The sequence below is a fragment of the Manacus vitellinus genome, unplaced genomic scaffold (assembly GCF_001715985.3).
Source record: "Manacus vitellinus isolate BGI_N305 unplaced genomic scaffold, ASM171598v3 scaffold_49_pilon, whole genome shotgun sequence".
Classification (NCBI taxonomy): Eukaryota; Metazoa; Chordata; class Aves; order Passeriformes; family Pipridae; genus Manacus; species Manacus vitellinus.
Window position 1 is genome coordinate 4,677,949 of NW_021940603.1, and position 22,671 is coordinate 4,700,619.

Sequence of the window (22,671 nt, forward strand, 5' to 3'; positions counted from 1 at the left end):
CTCCGAATAAAGGCCGCGGGTGCCCCGCCCCGCTGCCGTTCAGGACCGGGAGCAGCCGCGGTGTTCCCGGGCCGTGAGAGCCCGTCCCTGAGGAGGGGGCGTAGCAGAACCCAGCCCCGCAGCCCCGGGCCCCGGGCTCCGTCCCACTCTCGCTCCATGGATCGGGTTTCCGACGGCCGGGCGGGCGGTGCCGCCTCTCCGTGGGGCAGCGCCGGCGGCGGGGAGGGGCGCGTCCTCGGCCGGGGCCGCGGCAGAGCGGGCGGAGTGGGCAGGTGCGGCGGGCGGCTGGGCTTGGCGCCTGGAGCTGGGGGCTGCGCCTGGAGGCTGGGGCGCTGCGCCTGAGCCGCGCTGGAACCGGAGCCGGCAGGTCCGCGCCTCCCCGCGCTGCTCTCCGCCCGTCAGCATGAAGGTCGAGTTTGCCCCCATCAACATCCCCCTAAAGAGGAGGATCCAGACAGTCGCCGTGCTCCAGTGGATCTTCTCCTTCCTCCTGCTGGGTAACAGCCTTCCTCCTTCCTACCCTTGCCCCAGAGGGAAAAGGGCTAAGAATCGGCTTTTTCCGTGGCCAGCGTTACCTGTGCGCGTCGCTCTGTGCCACCCGTGTCTCCACGTGGGTGCAGAGGCTGCGGCCGGAGGCGAGCAGCTCCCCGGCGATCCCTGGGCGGGGAAGAGCATCGCACTTCTTTCTTCTCTTAAAGCTTTGGATGGATGGCTTTCCCTCTTTTTTGGGTCTATTTCTTTCTATGGGTTCTTTTATAAATATGATCCTAAAAAGCTAGTGACTGTGTCTTCACGTTGAGGTGCTGTCTAGGTTTCTGACAGCAACTTTTTACTGAACATGAGCATAAAGGCTTGTACATGACTAATGCTGTTTTCATTAGTAATTGTGTTAAATAACTTTATATACTGCAGTTCAATAAAATTCTCATTTAACTAGGTGATGAAAATTAATAGGGATCATCAAGGAACTGGCTCAAACCATTTCTGTAAATGTCCTCACTTGCTTTAAGGAAGTGTTTGTAACAATTCTACTTGATAAACTTTTTGCACTGATTGTTCCTCTATAATTAATGTTCATAATGTCTTAATAGACACCTATCACTGAACACCTATTCACAGCAGCAAATCTTATTCACATGGGTAGTTATCTTGAACTCAGTGGAATGGGTCACTTGATAAGGAAAGATAAGCCTTAGCTCTCTCAGACTAAAGCCATGGATTGTGTAAATTGGGAAGTGGTTATCAAATAATCTGTTCTGAGGTACAGAGCAACTGATTACCTGTGCCTTACTGGAAATGTTGGAATGCTTTGCTACCGTCTGTGCTTGAGGACTTACAAGGAGAAAAGGAATTGTGTGCATATCTTCCTTGTGTGTCTTACAAATATATTATCCTTCAGATGGTCTCATGTCTTTCAGATGATTTCTTTTTTTAGGCTGTTAGCCCACACATGAAAGATATGCGTATGTGGGAGAAGCATGGAGGGTATGAAGCATCTTCATAGATTTATCCCTACCATCTGGCTGTTTTCTTACCTCTAAATTATATGTAGTTGGAGTATGAACGGTTTGTGTTTGTGTCTACATGGTAAATAGTCTGTACTTCTAATTTTCTGTTATTGAATTAGATCTTGGCAGCTGCCATTTTTCCAGTCTCATAATGCAGTGGAAGTTCAGTAGCAGTGGAAGAAAGCAATTTTTTATCCTAAAGTAGCAATGCTGCTGCAGAAAAACACATCCTTCTGAGCTTACTAGAAGTGATTGGGATGCAGAAAATCCACTCTTGCTGTAGTTCAGCAGAAGTAGGCAGCTGTCATCTGCAGCTGGTGGTGTTTGGGAATAAATGTCAAGGAAAATCAATAAGGAAGTGGTCTTATGGCTGGTTATGTTTGGTATAGGGAGTACATGTGACCACGAAAAAGCAGTTTGCAAGAATGTTTGGTGAACAAATTGATTTTAATAATGGTTATCTGCTTGTGCTTCATGGGGATGCTTATCTTTAGGGCTATCCAAGGTGAGCTTTTAATTTCATAGATGTAAGCTTTCAGTCATAGTGATCTGGCCAAAACGTTTCATTTAGCTGCAGGAAAATTCAGGTGGCTGAATCCTAAATGACTTAAAGCAGTGAAAAAAGGGCTGGTTTCTGAAGTTCTGAATTGTTTCTATGTCTGGATTTTCTGTCCTTTTTTTTTTCCCTGCTGTGCAGATAAAATAGGGTAGCATTATCTGTTTGTAAGCTCTTGAACTCAGAAGTGACACTTTCAAATCATGGAGGGGGTGTCCCAGTACAACTGAAATACCGTGTGAGCTGATTGCAGGAGACATTTGAGATTTAGGTGTTGTTTGGGGGGTTGTATGTGGCTGCAACTAGTTTATGGCAAGCAAGATCTTATGTAGATTCAGTCTGTCTTGTGTTAAATATCTACATGTGAAAACATGAACAGGTAACACCCAATGATAACTAATGATTCATATTATAGATAGAGGTATTATGTTTAGAGCAGTGAATAACCAGGGGACTGGCCTAGCTCCCAAAGTTGTCCATCTAGGTATGTGGTAAGGTGCCTTAACTTAGTAAAATGAACAGTAGGACTAACAGATAAAGATAACTCTGAAAATTAGTGCCCTGAATGACAAAAGCTTAATCGGTTAATGATGTCCTTTAAATCTGGGGAGTGACATGTGAAAATGTGATTTGGCACACTGAATAAGCTGTAAGGGGTATGTGAGCCTATTATTTCAAATTGGAATTTGTAATGTGGCTTGGATAGAAGACTCAGAAAATCAAGCATTGGTTTTATCTCCCTGGCTGAGAAATGTAAAAATCCCTTTCTCTCCAGGCTTGCTTTCTCGTAATGCTGCATGGTTTTCTGAGACTGTGGAATTGATGACTAAAAATGCCCTCTTGCTTGTGTGACTAAAGGCTATGCACAAGTTGATCTGAAATACAGACATGCAATAGTTGGTGAAGACTGAATCTTATCCCCACTGTAGAAAGAGCGAATCAGTCAAAAAATACTGAAAAAATAGCTGCAGCAGAATGGTACAAGCAAAGTTGTGCTTCTTCATGCAGCATACCAACTTAGGCTGGGTCTGCACTACAGATACATTACTTCTGCTGTGCAGAAGCGTAGGCAGAGTAAACATGCCCCTGCCTCAGAAAAGCTGTACAGATGTGCACAGAATTTCATTACACACAAAAGGAACCTCTTTAAAATTCTGGCTGTAAGTTCCTGTGCTTCCTTGTTCTGTGCTGCAAGCTGCCAGAGTTCACCCTCAAAGGGAAAAGACAAGTTTTCATTGTAACAGTGATTTGTCTGTTCGTTATCCAAGGGCATGACACCAGAAGCCAAAATAAGTTCTGAAATACTGGATTAGATGAGAGAAATGTCCATTCACAGATTCCCACCCTATGCTGGCTGAAACTGCCATATGGTTTCCTATCTTATGTTCTCTAAATGCAGCAGGCCAAAAAAGTTTAGTTATAAGTTCCATGAAAAGGTGTTTTAAATGGGCTTCCCTCTTTTGAAAGAAAAGTGTTATGGTTAGTCTGGAGTCCAGAAAACTAAACCTATGAAAACTAAAAATGAGGAAATGCTGAAATGATACTGTTACTTGCACTATTAGGCAGGTATCCAAAAGATCTTCAGGCTGAATCATAATGTCAAGCGATTAGTGTTATACTGCTGAAACAGCAAATACATAAAGTTTTGCAATTTCATAGCACCTACCTTGGAAAAAAGCCGAAACAGACCATTTTGATAGGTAGTTTTATGGATGTAATTACTGTTATTAGAGATTCATCATCTTGGCCAGGGACTGACAGTCCTGGGGCTGGTCTGGCCCCATTCCAAGCTCATGCAGCACCCACATCATGTCTCACTGTGGAGCTGTCTGCTCTTGATCACTCTGTGCCATTGTGCAGCCCAACCCCAATCAGAAAGGCACCTGGAGAAATTAAATCTCCGAGCCTGTAAGTGCTGCTGGACCAACAAAACAAAGAGGTCACATCACTCACGTTTTTGTGCCATAGGTTTCATGGTACACACACACACAGAAGGAATTGTCGCTGTCAATGAATGCAATGGATGTCCCCAGTGTTTAATACAAAAGCTTTGTTTTTAAGCTTGGAAATATTTTTCTCAAGAACTTTGAATTAATTGTATGTGTTTACCACTTTGTCCAATATCCTCCTGTTAGGAACAGGTTTTCTGTTTCTTGCACAGTAACTGGGCAGTGATTTATCCTTTGTGTGTGAGCTGTGTGCCTCAGTACTGCACATCTGTCAGTGAGGTTCAGTTTGTATCAGGACATGAGCAGTATCTAGCCAGGAGGTAGATCAAAGGGTTCATTTAAAGGCAAAACCATTTAAGCAAAAAACCAAAACAACAAACTAAAACAAAAAAAAAAACCAAAACAAAAAACCCAACCAAACAAAAACCGACAAACTAATCAGATTTGACTGAAGTGCTGCTTGGCAGGTGCTTTAGCCTTTTGTTTTCCTTCCTTTCTTATGTGCACAAATCAGATGACAGCATTTTGGAGAAAATAAAGCTAGAAGATGGGTTGGTGAGCTTCTCTCCTGCTAGCTTCTGTGCAAGTGATGTGAAAAGGGACAGTGGAGTTTGAGCACGTACAAAATCAAATGCATAACTAGGTAACTTGGGTGGAGTGGTGGTGTCTTGGATGATGATGAGGGAGGAAAATGAGAGTTTAACCCTATGACAGAGGTACCAGTGTTTTGCTCTGAGACAAGATGGTGGTAGGGGATGCATCCTCTAAGGCTCACTTTTGAGGTCCAGCTGGTCTTCTTCTTGCTGGGGATTTAGGAAGTGACTGTTGTGCAGGCACCCCTGTGTTTACTAGCAAAATACATACAAAATGAGTATGTAATATAAGGTATACTTTAATCTGCATGAAGCCACAAAATAATATGTTGAAGACGTTGTTATATATTAAAGTACATCCTGTTTTCTAGTGATTAAACTTCTGTGCATGTAGGATGAAATAGTCTGTTAATTGAACTTGCTGGAGATAGTTTGGGGTTGTGGATCTGGCTTCCCCAAAAGAGTAGAAATGATGAAAAATTTGCCACAGGGTGAGATATTGCTGCTGGATTAATACGTGATTTCTGTGTTGAGAAAGCAGGTAATGTGCTAAAGCAAATAATAACTTTTTCCCAAAACATGCCATGGTTTCTTGTTATCTGTTGTTGATTTAATTCATCAGCGATAGCTGGCAAACTAATATGGTCTTGTTCTTCCAAAAACCTTTTTTAAAAAAACTCTTTTAATAATTAAGAAAGGCTCATGGAGCTTAGCTGAGTTATCTTAGCAAGCAGGCTGGTATTGCTACATGGTTTTGTCAGTCAGAACTCATCTATCCATAAAATTTATTGCTGGCCCGTGGCAAGTGACTGAAGTGTGATCACAGAGAATAACAGGGTACTTACTGATGCCTGACTGACTAGTATTTCTAGGAATGCTGCCTCTGTTACCTTTGTCTTAGGGAGGGAATTTCACCATATATCTGTGTATATTTGTTTGTATCTCTCAAGAATAAGAAGAGAAAATGACTGTGCTGTGTCAGGCCAGAGATGCTGGCCTGGCAACCTGTGTGTGAACATAACTGACAGTGGATGCCTAAGGAGAAATAAAAGAAACAGGAAATATGTAGACTAAATCTGGCAAGCTGTTTTGGGATTTGGTAATTAGTAACTGAGGGATCTATGGTATCCAGACCACACTATCTGCAAGTCAGTAGTGTTTAATGCTCTGTATCTGTAGTTTATCAGTATTTGCCAGTGCAAGGTCTTGGGAACTGCAACCAAATAAACAAACCTTCAAACCTTGCATCTTAGGGTGGTTTGTATTCATTATCACACCACTGTTGAGATACAGCTCCCTTGGTAGGAATGCTCAAATATCCTTCTGACTGGGGCTCCCATTTGTAACCAATAACCTGACAAAGGCCCTCCACTACAGGAGACTGACACCACGTATTCAACGAATGCTGGCCACCTGACCACCTCAGTCCTGGAGGAGAATACCAAATACCTGTGGGCTTCAACAACTTCCCAGTGCAGTTAGTTTAAATAAATTCCCAGCTTTTTCTTTGCCATAATTAAAAAGTGACAGCAGGTTCCTGTACTCCTGGTGGAAATTTGTAAATTGACAGAATTGCACAGACTAGTAGGCTTTAAACAGGATAGTACTAACATTATGACTCTATTTTTTTTAAAAAGAGACTTTCTATGTAAAAGCTGCAGAGGCATGACACTGTTGCCCTAGCAGGTTGCCTCCTTTCAGGTGTTACCTATTGTCTCAGGTCTTACTTTGATGGGACTGTAGGAGTCTGTTTGTGGTATTCGTTAATTCATTTAAATTTCAATCACTTTCTTTATGATTTATAAATAATACAGAAAGTATTTCCAGAAATTAAAGCTGATTTTTTTTTTCTTTTCCAGCGTGAAAGAATCCACTAAGCAGGGAAAGTAATTTTTTTAATGCCAAAATCAACTTATCAATGGTATCTTGAGGGATAATAGAGAAGAGCATTAGGGATGAAAGCATCACTGTGGAATTCTCTTTATGTGTTCCCTCCAATGTTTTGTTCCTAACCCAGCTCAGAGTCTGAGATCTGAAAACTAAAGGTGTTCCATTGTAGATACATCAACATGGTTATTGAAGGATATGCCATCTTTTGTTTTGTTGTTTGTTTTTTTTTCCCCCCTCTGTGTCCAGAGGTGTAAAAAATGAGCTTTTCACCTTGCTTTGTGTATTGGTATGCACATGTACTCATAAAGCCCAGAGAAGTACAGTATTAAAAATCACATCTCTGCCTGTGTATTCAGTAGAATGCTAGCAGAAAAAAGATGTTTTGTTTATCATGTCCTTGGTGCTGAACTCTGAAAGTCTTCATCTCATTTAAGGCATAGCAACATAATGTGTTTACTAATGGCATGTGGGAAACAGCAGGAACTGGCTGGTAGTTCAGAGCTGTCAGGCTGTGTGGAGGTTTTGGAGTGAGCTGCTTTGCATAGGTTTTTGGGGCACTACTGAGAGCCTGTAGTGCTGTTTGGATTGGGACAAGCACCCTTGGCACCTAGGACACACTTGCACTGTCTGGGCATGGTTTGTGACTGCTCTGAGAGTAATGAGAGGCTTTTCTTCTAGTGGGCATTTGGTGGCCATCACATTAGATATTACTCAAACATTTTTGACTCCTTAATAACTACAAATGCATTTCGATCTTCCAATTGCAGGCATCACCTGTATTTTGTCCCCCAATATGCTGTTTTCCTACTTCCTACCTCTGTGGTATTTTAACTATTTTATGAATTTGGTGCCCACAGCTGCAAACTCAGAGCCTGTTCAATGATTAAAGCATCAGGGGTTCAAATATCATTGGGCAGGATGGCTTCCAGTGCTGCTAACACTACATCCGTTGGTTGCAACAGATGAATATCCACAAGTTGTAAATGGGGAAATGGAGGAAAAGGGACTCGCCAACATTGGCTGGAAAACCCTATGTTCAGAGTCCCATGGCAGTGATTTTTCTTTTAATCTATATTTCCTTTTCCCTCCACTATTCCAATACACCATAGAGATATTTTTCAAAGCTTTAATTCAAGTTCTACCAAAAAATTATTCTTACAGCATACATTGGATTACATCCCCGGATGTAGAGTAGAACGATGAATTCCAAGTTATACACCTTTTGCTTGGAATTTGTTTATGAATTTGGGTAAAATGATTGTCATTTGTTTACTCACTGTCTTGTCTGAAGGAGAAAACACCCGGTTTGTGTTTATAGGCTCATTGGTTTTGAGTCATCACTGTTTAACTCACCTTGCAGGCTGCTAATGCATTGAAATAATGAGGAGGTATGGTAAAAGGAATTTGCCACGTGTCTCACAGGGAATGCAGTAATCGACTTTGTCCTACAAGATGCTGAGCTCTCCTTAGGAAGTGCTAACAGCACACTTATCTCCCCATACCTTGCATGCACTCAGGAATGTGTTCTACCTAAAGCAAAGCATTGAGCTTGTTGATCTCGTGTATGTTTGTCTGCATAGGATTAAGTGTTGCTATCGGGGCCTTCTCACTGCTGATTTAATTAGGTCTCACAGCAAGGATGCTTTGATTAAAAAACACCTTTCAGCTATTTGGCTTGGAAACTGATACCAAAAACCTATGTGATTCTGCATGGAGCCAAAGGTGCTTCTGCAAGGAAGGCTAGCAAATATAAATCCTTGACAATTTTTGCATTAACAACTTGAAACTAATAGATTTATGGTGATTTAAAAAACTTCTCATTCAAACTTAAACTGTGAAATTTAGCATCCTGTCCAGATTAGCATTCCTAGAAATTCCTGTAGTTTCAGAATCTCTTCTTCAAAGAACAGGTAGTGACTTTTCCTCAAAAGACTTCTGTGCCCTATTTTGAAGTGATGTTGTTGTGGGATTCCCAATGATTTCTTCATCCGGAGCAGTGGAATTGAGTGTCATCTTTCACCTGTGTTACTTGTCCTGCATTAGTGACGTTCCTTAGAACTTGTTGCAACTCTTGTGAGTTTTCCACATTGACTTTGGAGGTCTCTGGGTCTCAATTAGCAGTTGTATTTTTCAAGAGCTCTCACTGAAGTGCTTTTCTGTGCAAAACTGGGGTTGCCTGTTTGAGCAGGGAGCGGTGAGCTTCTGTACTGAGGAATGGACTATCCTTCAAAATGGTAGATCTGATCCAGCTCTTGGTTTTGTTTATGGTTGTTTCCCTATTGCTTCCTCAGAGCAAGTGAAATTCCTTATTTTTCTGCTCATATCCCTGCCATAAATGTGAATGTTCATCCCTTTCTTTTCTACTCAATCTAACCAGCAACTTTGCTTTCTCTGTCTGCTTCTGGATTCTGTGGTAGTTCTCAGTGACCCCATGACAAGATATTAATTTCTGTTCCGAAGGCACAGTCAAACTAGGCAGAAGAACAAGTTGGCTGAAGTTCAGAAAAAGTAAGTTGAAGGAAACGAAAGGGTGTCGTCAGGCCAAGTTAAGCTCTGAATTTCAGCAGTTTGAAACCTGCTTAGTCTGGGAAATCTGCTGTGAGTTTTCAATGCCCAAGTAATATCTCTTGAATGAAGGTGATCTAAACTAGGATGAGTGGGTTTTACTGTTGGTCCATCTGCTTATTTCAAAGTTTTCAGTTCTGGTGATATTTACTTAGTGTTAGCCAAATTATTGCCTGAAGTACTTCTGTTTTTTGTAGCAGGATGTACTTATGGATGTATCAGGACTTAAAACTGCTGTTGTGTTTCCATAGCAGTAGTGAACTTCCACTTAGAGTGACATGTTTAGTGGCTGAAGTGGAACCTCTTGATGTTTTGATGTGCTGGTTTAAAGGTAAACCAGCAGGGGAAATGAACTCAACTCAAAAGAGAGATTATAAATCAGAATAACAATTTAATAAAATAATACAATAAGTACGGTTATACAGACAAACAGTTGGTTTTAACCCACAAAACCCAAATGTATAACCCAGCACCCTGGGGCATGAACAGAGTGGTGTTCTTTGGGCCCCCTGAGTCCAAAGTAAAAGGAGAGGGGAAAACCTGTTGGTGAGAGTGCTGTTGCAGTCTGGTCAAGAGTGGTGATTGCAGTCCGGTCGAGAGTGGTGGTCTGCAGTCTTCCTCTGGATCCCACGAGTGTTTTCCAAAGTTCCAAGACTCCAAGATTATATATTCTCCAGTTCAGGCAGGAATGCTCAGTACTTCCCTCAGGGAGGGGAGTTCCACAAAAGAGTGTGAGGACATGGGAGGCACCCTCCTATCTCACAGGCCTCTTAACACCTAGTTTATAGCCTGAGGAGTCAGGCTGCTCTGGGCAGAAGGTGTAAGTAGTCTATTGATACCAGTTTCTGGGAAATGGCATGGAAGGCTATAGAATACACAGTTTTGGGTTACACCCATACAGTGATGAACTGGTCCCAGCTGTTCTAACTAGGACATTTGATCTTGTCTATTGTGTCTCCTTGACCACTGACAGCACTTTTGACTGGGATTAGAACTACCAGTCCCATGTTATAGGTAGAGAAACTAAGAAACAATGGAAAAATGATTGCCCAACACTGCTCTCATTAGAAAAGAGATGATGCTGTGGTCCCCTTTCTGTTCTTTCCTTCCACAGCTCTCCTTTCTTCTCACTCCCTGGAGCTTCACATCCTTGTTAGCTCCTGCTATGTCCTTTTATTCTGCCTTAGGTAAACCAGATGCTCTCTACCAAACATTAGTTACCAAATATCCTGTTGTGCAGTAGAAGGAGAAATAATAGACTGAGGTGATATACCCATGAGATGTTTCACCATCAGGGTAACAATGCAATGTGGAGTAAGTTGAGTTCAGTTTGTGTGCCTTGTGAGTAACATCCATAATAAAAATATCAGGGCTGGACATTCAGGGTCTTAAAAGGAGACAAGTGTGATTAATGCTTGCTGTGGTTTCCCTTTTCGTATCTTGCAGGACAGTTTTGCTGTGGATTCTTTGTGATCCTGATCCTGGGCAACTTCTGGTTCCTTGCTGTTCTGTATCTGCTGTGGCTCTACCTCGACTGGGAAACACCATGTGCTGGAGGCAGACGGTCCCAATGGGTCAGAAGCTGGACTGTTTGGAAGTACTTTAGGGAATACTTTCCCATTCATGTGAGTAAGAGGTTTCTCACAGAACTGTAAACATTGGAACAGAGGCAGCTTGAATAGCCATGAGCATGGACAACTGTCTAAGACTCATCTTTGGTAAAAATATAATACTCCAGGGTGAACTTAACTTCTTTTTAGAACATGGGAAATCTGAGATATAGTGACAAAAAGGGACAGGGCCCGGTTTTCTGCTTGGACTGTTGGGTCACCAGGTAGTGCCTCAGCACAGTAAATGCTAGACATGATATCTTGAGACACGTCTATTTAAACTCCGTTCATCTGTAAAATGGGACAATAGTTTAAAGTGCTCAGAAGAGATGAATTGTCATCGGTTCTGTGTCCTGTCAATGTGCAATCTCCGTACTTGTTGTTTTTGAGGTAAGTATTATAATGTCCTCCACTGACTCTATTTTTCAGCTTATAAAAACTTCAGATCTGAACCCAAATCACAACTACTTACTTGGCTTTCACCCTCATGGGGTCCTGGTAGCTGGAGCCTTCGGAAACTTTTGCACCGGTACAAGTTTCAAAAATTTATTTCCTGGGCTTACTCCATATCTTCATATCATGCCCATCTGGTTTGGCTGTCCCTTCTTCAGAGAATACGTAATGAGTGCTGGTAGGTAAAAGCAGAATGTCTCAGCTGTTCCTCCATATTGTAGCTTCTGCTTCAAATGTAGGGTCTATTCCTCTACTTATAAAGGTAAGTAATTTCACTTCAGGAGGATCAGTGTTGATGCTAAATTTAACCTGTATTTTATGATGAAATTTAACAAAACAATTTGGAAGGTTTTAGTAATAGTTTTGTTAAATTATACCACTGAGCTTTTTTTTCCTTTCTGAAAAAAAATTGCTGGTTATCTCTTGAACTGTGAGACAGCAGTACTGAGTACTCATTTTATGCAAGAAGAGAAGGGCATAATCATTTATAATGTTATTTAGTCATGGAGCAGGCACTTGTGAAACAAATTCAGGCTAATCTCTTACCTGAGGGAGCTTAAAGTTTTACTCATTACAAATATCTTTCTAGTCAGATCTTAATTACTTGCTTCTGACTGAGGTCCCATATTGCAAATTTGTGTACTTTTAATTGAGATGTAAACTCTAAAAACAGGATCCTTTTTTCTCTGTTCCTAGCAGCACTTGTCATAAAGGGGTGATATTCATGACTGGTACTGCAGTAATAAAAAATAAGCAATAAAGTTGGGGGAAGAGTAGAATGAGTCATGAAATCAGGACTAGCATTCCCCCACAGTGGTTTAATACAGGAGTTATTTTACTTAAATTCACTCAACTAGAGTATTTGAGTATGGTCTGATACACAAGACTAGGTTTGGGAGATAGAGGTGTAACTTTATTCCTGACTGTAACACAGGTGGTGTGATCTCAATAAGCTGTTCAGCTGCTCCATTCGTAGAAACAGATCTAGGGGGTTGTTCAGATTAATGTCAGAATTACATATCTACATATACATCAACATAGCAGAGAATGCCTTACCAGGCAAATGTTATTTCTGAGGGGATTCTTTGAGGCTTGCAAAGTGAAGGATTGGCAGTGGTAGAATATGACAGTTTTAAATACTGTCTTTTAAACCCTGTTAAACTTCCTAGGCTGGAAGTCAGCTTTACATGTTTTTGGCATCTTGACCCCGAGGAACAAATATTTACCTGCAGGATAAGAAACAACTGCAGTAAAAAGCATGGTCAAGAATAGTCAGCATTGGAGCTCGGTTTTCACGGGTATGCAGCTGGTAAACCAGAGAGGACCTTCAGTGTCATACAGGTTATCAGTCAAGTCATGGAACACAAAATCTTCTGTGTACTGGAAGCCATGCTCCTAGCACATTGTTTCATCTCCCAGTGTTGTTCTGCCTGTCTCCAAAGCCTACCAGGCTGGAGTTGTCATTGCAGAGCTGTGCTCTGAGCGAGCAGGGAGCAGTGCCTGCATGCAGGCTGACTTCTCAGCCTCAGCAGTGGGACACATTTGTCCTGGGGAAAGACAGTGGCCCTTGCTTTCCTTTCTAGAGAAGATGCAAGCTGATGTGTGAACGAGCATCACTTGAATTATTTGTGAGTCTCAGGTCAGCTGCATTTTTCAGAGTAAAAGTAACTGTGAAAACCTATATGGCAAATGGAAGTAACTTTTTACTGAGGTCTGAACTTGCTCCAGTAGCAAGCTATTCCTCTTGGTGGCCAGCTCTCAAAATGAGGTGACAGTCATTTTTCCTTTTTTATGAAATTTTTATGATCCACATTGTAATGTCCCTGAGAGAAAAACACCCAAGCGAGTACCAGGACATCCAAAAGAGTGCATTTTAATACCAGCTCTGTAAAACCAACTACAACATCAATTAGACTTGATCTCTAAATTATCATTTGGATTATATTAATTCAGCACAGTGTATTTAAACACGGCTTCTGGGTAAATGGTACTACTATGAGCCTTTGAAGTAAAAATTAGGGTGCAAAGGAACTCTGGAAGGGTTGGGTGCATATCTGTTAGAAAGGGGATTTTTCAAAGCACCAAGTCCAGAGCAAGATCTAAACCATTGATAAAGGCTCATACAGCAGCGTGCCTCTGATTAGAAGTACCAGTGGGAGTACCACAAAAGCTTCATGTAGTCTGCTGTTTTAGCCTGAATAGGTTGGTGAGTGCTGGGGCCTGGTTACTCGAGAAAGAGCTGTTGCAATCACTGGGAATGGTACAAGTTCTGCTGCTTCTAATGTTGTCGGGCCATCGCCTTAAATGGAGCTGCTGCTTTATAGCTTTGAAAAGAATGAAGGGGATCAGCTTGGCACTGTAGCTCCATTGAGTTAACAAGTCCTCTATTCATATTCTTTTAACCCCTCTGTGCCTGTGTTTATATGCACCTGCTGTATGGCTTTAGCTGCTGCCTCTCAGCAGTATCTGCTGCCATTCAACTCCTCTGTTCCCAGGCACAGAGTCTCTCTGAGGGGGAGTTAACGTGGCAGAGGAGCACACTGGAGAACTCAAAACTCTTGCAGTAGTCAACAGCATTTAGCTCATGAGTGTGAATCAAAGGACTTGCCTAAGACCAAATTTGTTGCAGAGTTGAACTCTGTCCTCTGTTGTTATAATTTTGAAACACAATGATATTTAAAAATATTTCTTAAATTCCATTGTACTTGCATATGAAGATCCAGTGGTCACTCTTGAAATGTTTTCTCCTGAAGGAATGGTTTCTGCATCCAAGGAGAGTGTCTCGTATGTGCTGAATAACGAAGGAGGTGGCCATGCGTCCGTCATTGTGATCGGAGGAGCAGAGGAGTCTCTGAATGCACATCCTGGAAGTCTAACACTGAACATCCTCAAGAGGAAGGGCTTTATTAAAATGGCCCTGAAACATGGGTAGGTTTCCCATTTAGGCTGATATAGTAAGCATGCTTTGAATGCAGATTGATTCTTAAATATAGTTCATATTATATAAACTTAGAGACTTTGAAAGTTACTTGTCTAAGAACATGCAGATATCTGGCACAGGAGTGAGCCTGTCCACCTAGATCCTATCTGGGAGTGTTGAAAACTCCCTTTGACTTTCATAATTTGTAAACAGTAGGTGTTATTAGCATACATTTTGTTTCATTTGTTTCTTGCACTAGCAAAGTGTAAGAATTATGAAACAATATTAGTAAACCTTGGCTGGTTTTGCTGAGTAGAACAAACATTCTGTTGTCTGGTCTGTAAATGAAAGTTACATTAAGATAGACTTTTCTTATCAATTTAAGCAAACAAACAAATTGAAAAGCCAGGCCCTGTTTTACTAAATCTCTGAAAATCTGTGGTCGAGGAAGATCTGCTTTCACCGTTATTCTAAAGACTTCCTTTTGAAGATTGTTATTTGAAAAAGTAAGTTCCTGGGAATTTTTAGTGAAAAACTAGCTTACTTTTTATTATCAAGCAGCCATCAGTGTGTAACTAAACAGAGATGGTATTATCTTTTGAGTGATTTACATATTAGAAGCTATTGTGTTTGTTCTGGACTGGTCTAGATGGCTTGTATATTAGAAATATTGGAACCAATGACTTGTACCCGATAAGCTTTCTGAAAAGTTCCCAGGATTATATATTAACATGTGAAGCAATGAGAAAGAAATACTAGTCTTGAGAAATCTGTAACAGCTTTTTAAGCTATTAACTGGAAAAAGGTGGTCTACAAGAAGAGCTCTCTGTTTTCACACAGGATGCTAAGGTCTGTTCTAGAAACTGTTCTGTGTCAAAATTCCAAGAGAGTTTCTTATACATATGACTAGGAGACTCATAAAGGACCTGTTTGCCAATAGAAAGTAACATTTTAGTCTAATTTGCACCCAGAAACACCTCTTGTGTATTTGAATTAGAACTTTAGCACCTAAATGAGTCTTTATTCATTTTCTGCTCAGCTGCTGATTAATTCAGTGGGATCCTCAACACTCTCAGTAGCTTTTACTTGTTTTAACCATAAAATTTAGAAGAATAGTTAGGTGCCCTTTTTTTCTCTTTTTTTTTTTTGGCATGTTGATAAATGTCTGGTCTGTCAAATCACAAAGGCTGGTCATTATCTCTCATCTAAATTGATTTGGATTGAGAAATCAGATACACCTGGGCCTGTCGTGGCCTTGATTTCAAAAGCATCTCTAACACATAACAGGAAGATCAGGACACTTACAAAACAGAGGAATGGCTGCTGTGGGACAATATGACTCTAACAGAGCTCTTGCCCAAAGATTCTGCATCCATTAATTGCTTCGAGTTTTAATGTTTTGTTTCTAAAAAGTAACAAAATGTGAAGAAAGCTTCCAACTAATGTGGCAGTGAAAGGGTAAGGGAGGCTTGTGGGACATGGATGAGAAGAGCCACCTGCCATCAGTTCCTGTACACATTCCTGGTGCTCATGAACTGCAGCATCAAATACCAAGAGAGGAAGGGGCAATGCAGAAAGCTGTCCTCTCTGCCCCTGGCTTCTGTGCTGCCAGCACAGAGAAGCTGTGTTCCTCAGCTAGGAACTTGTCAAAAGTGGTCTGAATATGTCAGCAGAAGTCCTGCACTTCTGCAAAAGATATTGTGGTCCAAGGTAGTACAAATATCTGATATGAAGTGAAGAAATCTTAAAGACATGAAACAAACGGCGAATCAGCTGACTTATCTTTAGTTTCATAACCATAAGTTACTTATTTCTCTGTCTCAGCCTCCTACATAGCATCTTGCAAAAGCCTTCACCAGATTAAAACAAATCCCACAGTGTCAGGGTACTATTGCACCACACGATATTCCTGTTTGTCTTAGTGTTGGAGTAGAAAGTGGAGTTTTTACATGGCCACAGTAAGTACCAGGCTTTATAATATTTCCTTTACAGGTGGATGCTGATATGTGCTCCACTGGAGAAAGAAACTTCAAGCAGACACCAGTCAGAATAGTAGGTGGGAATGATAGTCTGTGTGAGTCCTCAGGCTAAAGAAGCTGTTGAAGCAGTTGATTTTTTTCTGTACTGGTGGGTTTTGATTGTCCACAGCATTTTCCTACCAGCTCTGTCCTCAGTGCATCCTCCATCCTCCTCAGGCATTCAGAGCCATGCAGAAATTCATCCTGACAATATTATAGCAATGCTGCTATTTTACACTAAGGTTTTCCTCAAAGATAACATGGACTGCATGGAGCTAAAATATAGAAGCTAAGACTTAAGTAAAGCAAATAAAACATCTATGAATCCTTCAGAGACTGCTTAGGATTACCCTGCTCTTTTTTTTCTCTAAACTCTGTAGAATATTTAATGAAACTAAGCATTATTCAAAAAGCATACTGCAGTCAAGGTTTTCAATATGATGGTGGGTTTACCTGCTGGAGACAACTGCACCGATTCCATCTACCCAAGTAGTTTGTCCTGGAGTCAGTGCCTTTCCTGCCAAGCCAATTCATGAACTGAATGAGAATTCATTAGGCTGTACAAGAGCCAAAGCGAGTTCATGTAATTTCTGTGGGTAGGATTTGACCTCTGGTAATAATGGATTAAGGCTGGTGTTTTCAAAGTCTGGAAGAAGCAGGATTTCACTGGGAACTGGACAGCAGAGGAGAACTTTGGCATTGCAGTCATGTCTGTGAGGATGTCTGTTTTTTATCATGGCTTTTAAGCTGAAATCAAGGGCATGCATTATGCCAGTCAAAAGACAAAGGCAAGCCAAGATCTGGTTTTGATGCCACCCAGCTGGGAGCATTATAAGGTTAGAAATGAGGCTTCTTTGCTTCCCAATGGAGAAAATGTAGTGCAGCAAGTGTGGACTTGCTGAAACAGAAGTGGATAAACTCGTACTTATGATATATACAATTACTCACTTTTATGATTACGAACAGTCATAACAAGTTGCAATAGGTACCAACCAAACACTGCCAAAAACTAGTTGCTAGTTGTATGCCTATCATTTTTTTTTTTAAACACAAACCACCCAAGGCATCAAAAAGCAGCTGCACATCAGAAGAGTTGAATGCCTGTTGCTGATGAAATCTAAAGCTGCTGAAGCTTTCTGTGCTGGGTATTGTGAAACTGTTTCCATGCTGCTGATGTGAACTGCAGTGTGAGTGCAGGCTGATGTGGGGTTCTCAGTGCCCTCTTTGTTTTACAGAGCTCATCTGGTTCCGGTGTTTTCCTTTGGGGAAAATGAACTATTCAAACAAGTTGCAAACCCCAAAGGCTCGTGGCTCAGAAACATACAGGAGAAGCTGCAAAAGATAATGGGCTTTGCTTTACCCCTGTTTCATGCTAGAGGAGTATTTCAATACAGTTTTGGCATAATACCTTACAGGCAACCTATTCATACTGTTGGTAAGTTCCCTGTGCCTTTTCTAATGTTTTTGCAAATGTTTAGAAATTCATCAGTGTGCTGCTTTATAAATTTGTTATAATAGAAAGAATTGATTATTGTGCATCTAAAACCAGTATGTGAGATTTAAACTATTTTTTTTTTTAATTGCTATCCTTCCCAGTTAAAAGGGGAGGTTTTCTTCTCCCTTTCCCCTTTCTGCCCTAGGCCATATCATACTCTTCATTCTCAGTTACTCCCAGGCTTCTATCCTTAGCAATCCACAAAGAAATGCAAGGGTTGTCCAGTCCATACCAGAGGGATGCCACGGCTCTCCAGCTGTTGCTGTGGATTCTGGATGCTGCAGTTATTATGTTAGAAGCCCAGAGCCTTAATTTCTTAGCTCTGCAGAGAAGTAACAGTTGGGTGATGCCACCACAGCAGTGCTCTGGGGCAAGGCTACTGGAAGGAACTTGTGTGGTCCTGACCTGGTGTTCATCAGGACAGAGGGAAAGATGGAGGAGGAAAGGGAGAGGGCACCTTGCAGCACCTCTGCCACAGCCCTTGGGCTTTGCAGGTCTTTAGGATGTTTCCTTCCCTTTTGGTTTTTTCCCCATGGGAAGATCCAGTCATGTTTACTTGTGAGTGTTCATGCCAAAACAGGCAGTTTGGAAGAGTGTTTTTCCCCAAAAGTTTTCATTACTGGTCATCTATTCTCACTGGAGTGAGGAACTGAATATATTTTTAATGGCTTTAACTAGTGCTATTGACAACCACACTTTTTTTAAAAAAAATTGATGCTGGGCATCATGCAAAAGCAATACTTCTCTGTCTTTATACTTTTTGACAAATAATGTTTTGCCAGATTCTGACTGGAGTGAGCTAATGAAGCCTTTTTCCAAAGAAAAGTAAATCAAGCTTTTCTGGTGTTCCACAAGGGACATTTAATGTGGCCCTCCCTTTAATGGAGGGATGATTTGATTTTAGTATGAAGCAAATAAAAACGTTTAAGACAAAAATGTATCTCTTATGTTAAATTTCATGCAGATCTGTGTTTTATCACTTCATGCAGTTAAATATTTTGAAAAGATTTAATTTTTAAAGCCCGCATTGTTCACAGGTAGGCTAAAAATGTCACTTATTTTAAAGCCAGAGAGTTAAGAAAGCATTGGAATGAGATGTATTGGACGACCTAAAATGTATTTTCTGCAATTTTTCCTTTGGCTGATGACATTGAGACTGTTCTGGAGCTTAAAATGTCTTAGTCTGAGTCAAATCATCATTGTAATATTTATTGCAAGTGCAGAGGTGGTCCCTGGCAAGAGCACAGGAGTGCTACAAATCAGCAAGACCAGAGTCTTGCAACAGAACCCATAAGATCTGATGAAATCCTTTACCTTTATCTTTCCTCATGTTTGAGAACTGTCACGATGTCCTTGTGTCCTTGGAGGTGTGTGGGTTATTCTTGGTATGGCTCAACATGGCTTGGAAAGCATTGGCTCTGCTCCTTAGAGCTGCAGAGTCACAGTGAGCTCTACCTGAGCCAGGTTCACAGATTGCAGAGTATGCTGAGTTGGAAGGGACCCACAAGGATCACCAGTTAGCTGTGTTGACAGCGTTTTACTCCTGGTTCAGAAGTCATGGATCCTAAAGCCATTCAGCTAAGCCAAGGTTTGTGCAGTCTGAGTGTTTTGGGCTTGAACAGTACTTGTGTTTTTCCTGAAAATTATTACTGCTTTTCAGAAATAGAAACAACTCTCAAATATCAAATTAAGCAGGTTTCTTAAAGCTGCACATTAAATTAGGGAGATGAGTGTAGTTTCTAATTCCACAAGAAATCTCCACTCTTGGGAGAAGAGGCTGTTGCAGAAGGGCTTGGGGTTTGTTTGCTGTTTCCAGTCTTGCTTCTGGAAATCCTGTATTGTATGTATATTGATTTCATACCCCCTAAGGTATTGCTCAATCCGGGGCTGGGTTCCCAGTCCTATCCACGTAAAGTCTGAATTTCAGCACCACACAGGGCCTGAGAGCTGTTGGCAGCTGAAGCTGCAGCAGGAAAATGCAGACTCAGCCTCTCTGTGGTTCTGGCTAGGCTTCCCTATAGTCAACACCATTCAATTTGAAGTGGCAACATCTCTTGAAAGGGATTTTCAGGTGCCTCTGGAAAAGCTCCTGGGGGTGCTTTTAACTCTCTGCTTTTCTACAGATTTTCTTTGTAATCCAGGTTTGGGTCTTGGTGCCTCCAGTGCCAGAACAGCTGTCAAAATCTGCAGTGATTGAACAACACAGGGAAGACTGAGATCATGGGAAGCTTCTCTTAGCACATCACAGGCTTTTTAACAATAGCTTTTTGTAGAGGAGGAGACTGCCCTCCGGACTTCCATGTTCCCTCTTGCTCTCGCTCGGATGGAGCAAGTAGCAGGCTTTGCAGTGCCTGGAGAACATTTTGGTTGCAATTACATTTGTGGGCAATGGATGGTTCAAAGACACCTTAGAGGGTCTGGGAGTTTACATGCTACCGTAGGCTGAGGTCACTGACAACATTTCTGGTGCAGTGATACCCATTCTGAAAAAAACTGGAAGGTAACTGTGTTTCCTGCAGTCCTGTTTTGTGACTGTGTGGTTGAGGGCACCACTGTTGTCTTAGGCATGTCCCACACACTGAATAGCTTTAGTATTCCCATCAGAACAGAAGACTGTGAGAAAGTACATTTTTTAAATACTATGTTGAACTTGTGGACAGCACATAACCCATGGGATTGTATCTTGAAGTGTAAACTGCTCCTTCAAGTTAGAACTAAATCCCCTTCTCACCTGCTCTTTTGCTGCCATACTGAAATGGTGGGGGTTTTAATTCATTTTACCTGAACTTCAGCAAAAGCAAGTGAAAAACAAGACCCAGGACTCAGGTTTGTGAAAGGCAGGATCAGGCCCCACGGCAAGAGAATTGTGCTGTGATTCTGCCATCTCCCTGGGAGCTGTGTAGCATCTGTTACAAGAGGAACAGTAATTCTAATTTAAAAGGGATATCAATGAAGCTAATGCTGCTGTTGTGTTTGATTTGCAGTGGGAAGCCCCATCCCTGTGAAACGGAACTTGAACCCCACCACTGAAGAGATTGATGAGCTACATGCATTGTATCTACAGAAACTAAGGCAATTGTTTGAAGAACACAAAAGAAATTATGGGATCCCTGAGCATAAATCTCTCATCTTCGAATAGCAAATTACAATTTGAAATTCCAAATCTCATGGAAAGAAACAGTATCTGCTGAAAGATATCTTTGTTACAATCCATATTTTGCAATCTGTAATTATCCTTATGCAAGGAATACTTTTAAGAAGGGATTATTAGATGATTTTTTGATTTTTATCTTATCCTTGGGGGGGGGGAAATCTTTGGGATATAAGCCTCGAAGCCAGTGCTGTTTTGAGTTGTCCTTTTAGGTTTATCTATACCAGAAATGCAAGTGAGACATCTCACACAGATCTTCTTACCACCATGGTACCTACCCATAGCTTGAGCACAGGAAATTGCCCCAGCATGAGATCATGAGCAGGAAAACTATAAACCCAAGAAGTCTTTGATTAGAAGTTAAGAGACTTTCCAGCATTTATCAAATGTGGCATCAGGTTGTTCTCTGAATCCCAGAAACCCCTGCTGCTCTTCCACAGAAACGAAGGTGTGTGTTTTCAGCAGATGGGTATTGTAAACCATTTACATGAGAATTCAAGAATAAATAGGAGCTTTCAGCCCTGAATGGGATATTGGCAAAGGTGGTTTGTCCGAGTTAGGAAGCAAAGCAAACCTTCTGTTTGGAGGAGAACAGTGTGTTGAGCTTTTGTGTGCGTGTGTGTGCTGAGTGGTGGGAAGCACTGAATGATGTGACTTTTCGGGACAATCTGTGTTTTGAATCATCTGTTTGATAGCTCCAGCTTCAGAGGAGATGGCAGGCACAGGACAGGAGAAGTGAGGGAATCATGTGAACTTTACGCCTTGTGCAAAGTAAAAATGATCTTATGTCAAGTGCTTGCACAGAAGGAAGGGGAGCCCCGTTTGCTCAGTCTAGTTCTGAATCTTCACCAAGGAAAATGTACTTGATAATGCCTTTTTCTTCCCCTCTGACAGATGTGGGGAAGTATGTGTAAAGCTGCTCTGCAGTGTGACACAGCTGCAATGCCAAGGCAGTGTGAGCACAGCTGTAGGGTGCAGCAGGTTAAGAGGAGGTTTTGTGTATAAACCAAGTACCTTAAGTTGTATCCTAAATGTGGATATCCATTTCAGAAAAAAGGAAAAAAATCCTAGCCAAACTGTTTTTCAGTTAAAATGCCTAGGTCTTGGAGATTACGGCGTGTGGAGAGAATTGTACTATATTACTGAACTTTTTATGAGATAAATTCTTGTGTTTGTACATACTTTCTATCTGCATGTGGACTTTGCAGATCTGATATTAATGAACAGTTTGTTTTGCTTTAAGCAGTTTTGGTGCCTGAATATGACATCGATTAGGTGCTCTGGCAAGTTGTGCACAGGGTTGTCAGGCAGCCTGGGGCATCTGCAGATGGTTCAGTTCAGCACTGGGATGCTCCAGGAATAGCAGGACTGGGCACATTGTGTACTTGCTGGGCTGGAGGCTTCTTAGAAGAAACACAGTTGGGACTTTGGGAACAAGGTAGAACTCTGTAAAGAAAGTATCTTAGCAAGATGAAAGTGTTTAAAGGAAAGAGTGGAAAGATCTCAACTCTGTTACAGAGTGAACTCCTAATGAACCAAAGCTCCAAAGCCAAACAAGTATTTGCCAGACAGAGCAGATGTATGTGTTCCAAAACCCCCCCCAGCAACACGTTGGTTTCCTTAGGAGAGCTCTTCCTTTTAGTGTATGGATGTAGGCAACAATGCGCCAGCGAATCCCGCTCTCATTTTCTCTTGGACAATAGAATCTTTCTGGGAACCAGGGCTGGAATTTGCACTGCCTGAAGAAGCCTCTCTTCCCTGACAGACTGCTGTAAATGTGCCCATAATTCACCTCTACTTGAGCTTTCTTGCTGCCATAAGTGTTTGCCCTCCCTTCCCATGCCTTTGCTGCCTGATGATCACTGTGGTGTAGGCATCTTACTTCCTCACTCTCTGTCCATCTTTCCCTGGGTTGAGATCTCTGGACTGTCTGTGCATACAAAATACTGAGTGGTGTCTTCTC

General features: G+C 41.6%; 1 protein-coding gene across 2 annotated transcripts; it reads left to right on the plus strand.

Annotated features, from left to right (window-relative positions):
* The first annotated feature begins 376 nt into the window (after positions 1-376).
* MOGAT1 (monoacylglycerol O-acyltransferase 1) lies at positions 377-21,555 on the plus strand. Of its 2 annotated transcripts, none has more exons than XM_008931216.2 (6): positions 377-497; positions 10,508-10,686; positions 11,101-11,302; positions 13,878-14,052; positions 17,298-17,497; positions 20,542-21,555. In XM_008931216.2, exons 1-6 carry the CDS (start codon positions 404-406, stop codon positions 20,694-20,696), a joined length of 1,005 nt encoding a protein of 334 aa, XP_008929464.1. In that variant the 5' UTR covers positions 377-403; the 3' UTR covers positions 20,697-21,555. The 2 variants fall into 2 exon arrangements, with proteins under 2 accessions (XP_008929464.1, XP_017935482.1); XM_018079993.1 differs by having other exon boundaries at positions 387-497; positions 11,101-11,200.
* Positions 21,556-22,671: the final 1,116 nt, after the last annotated feature.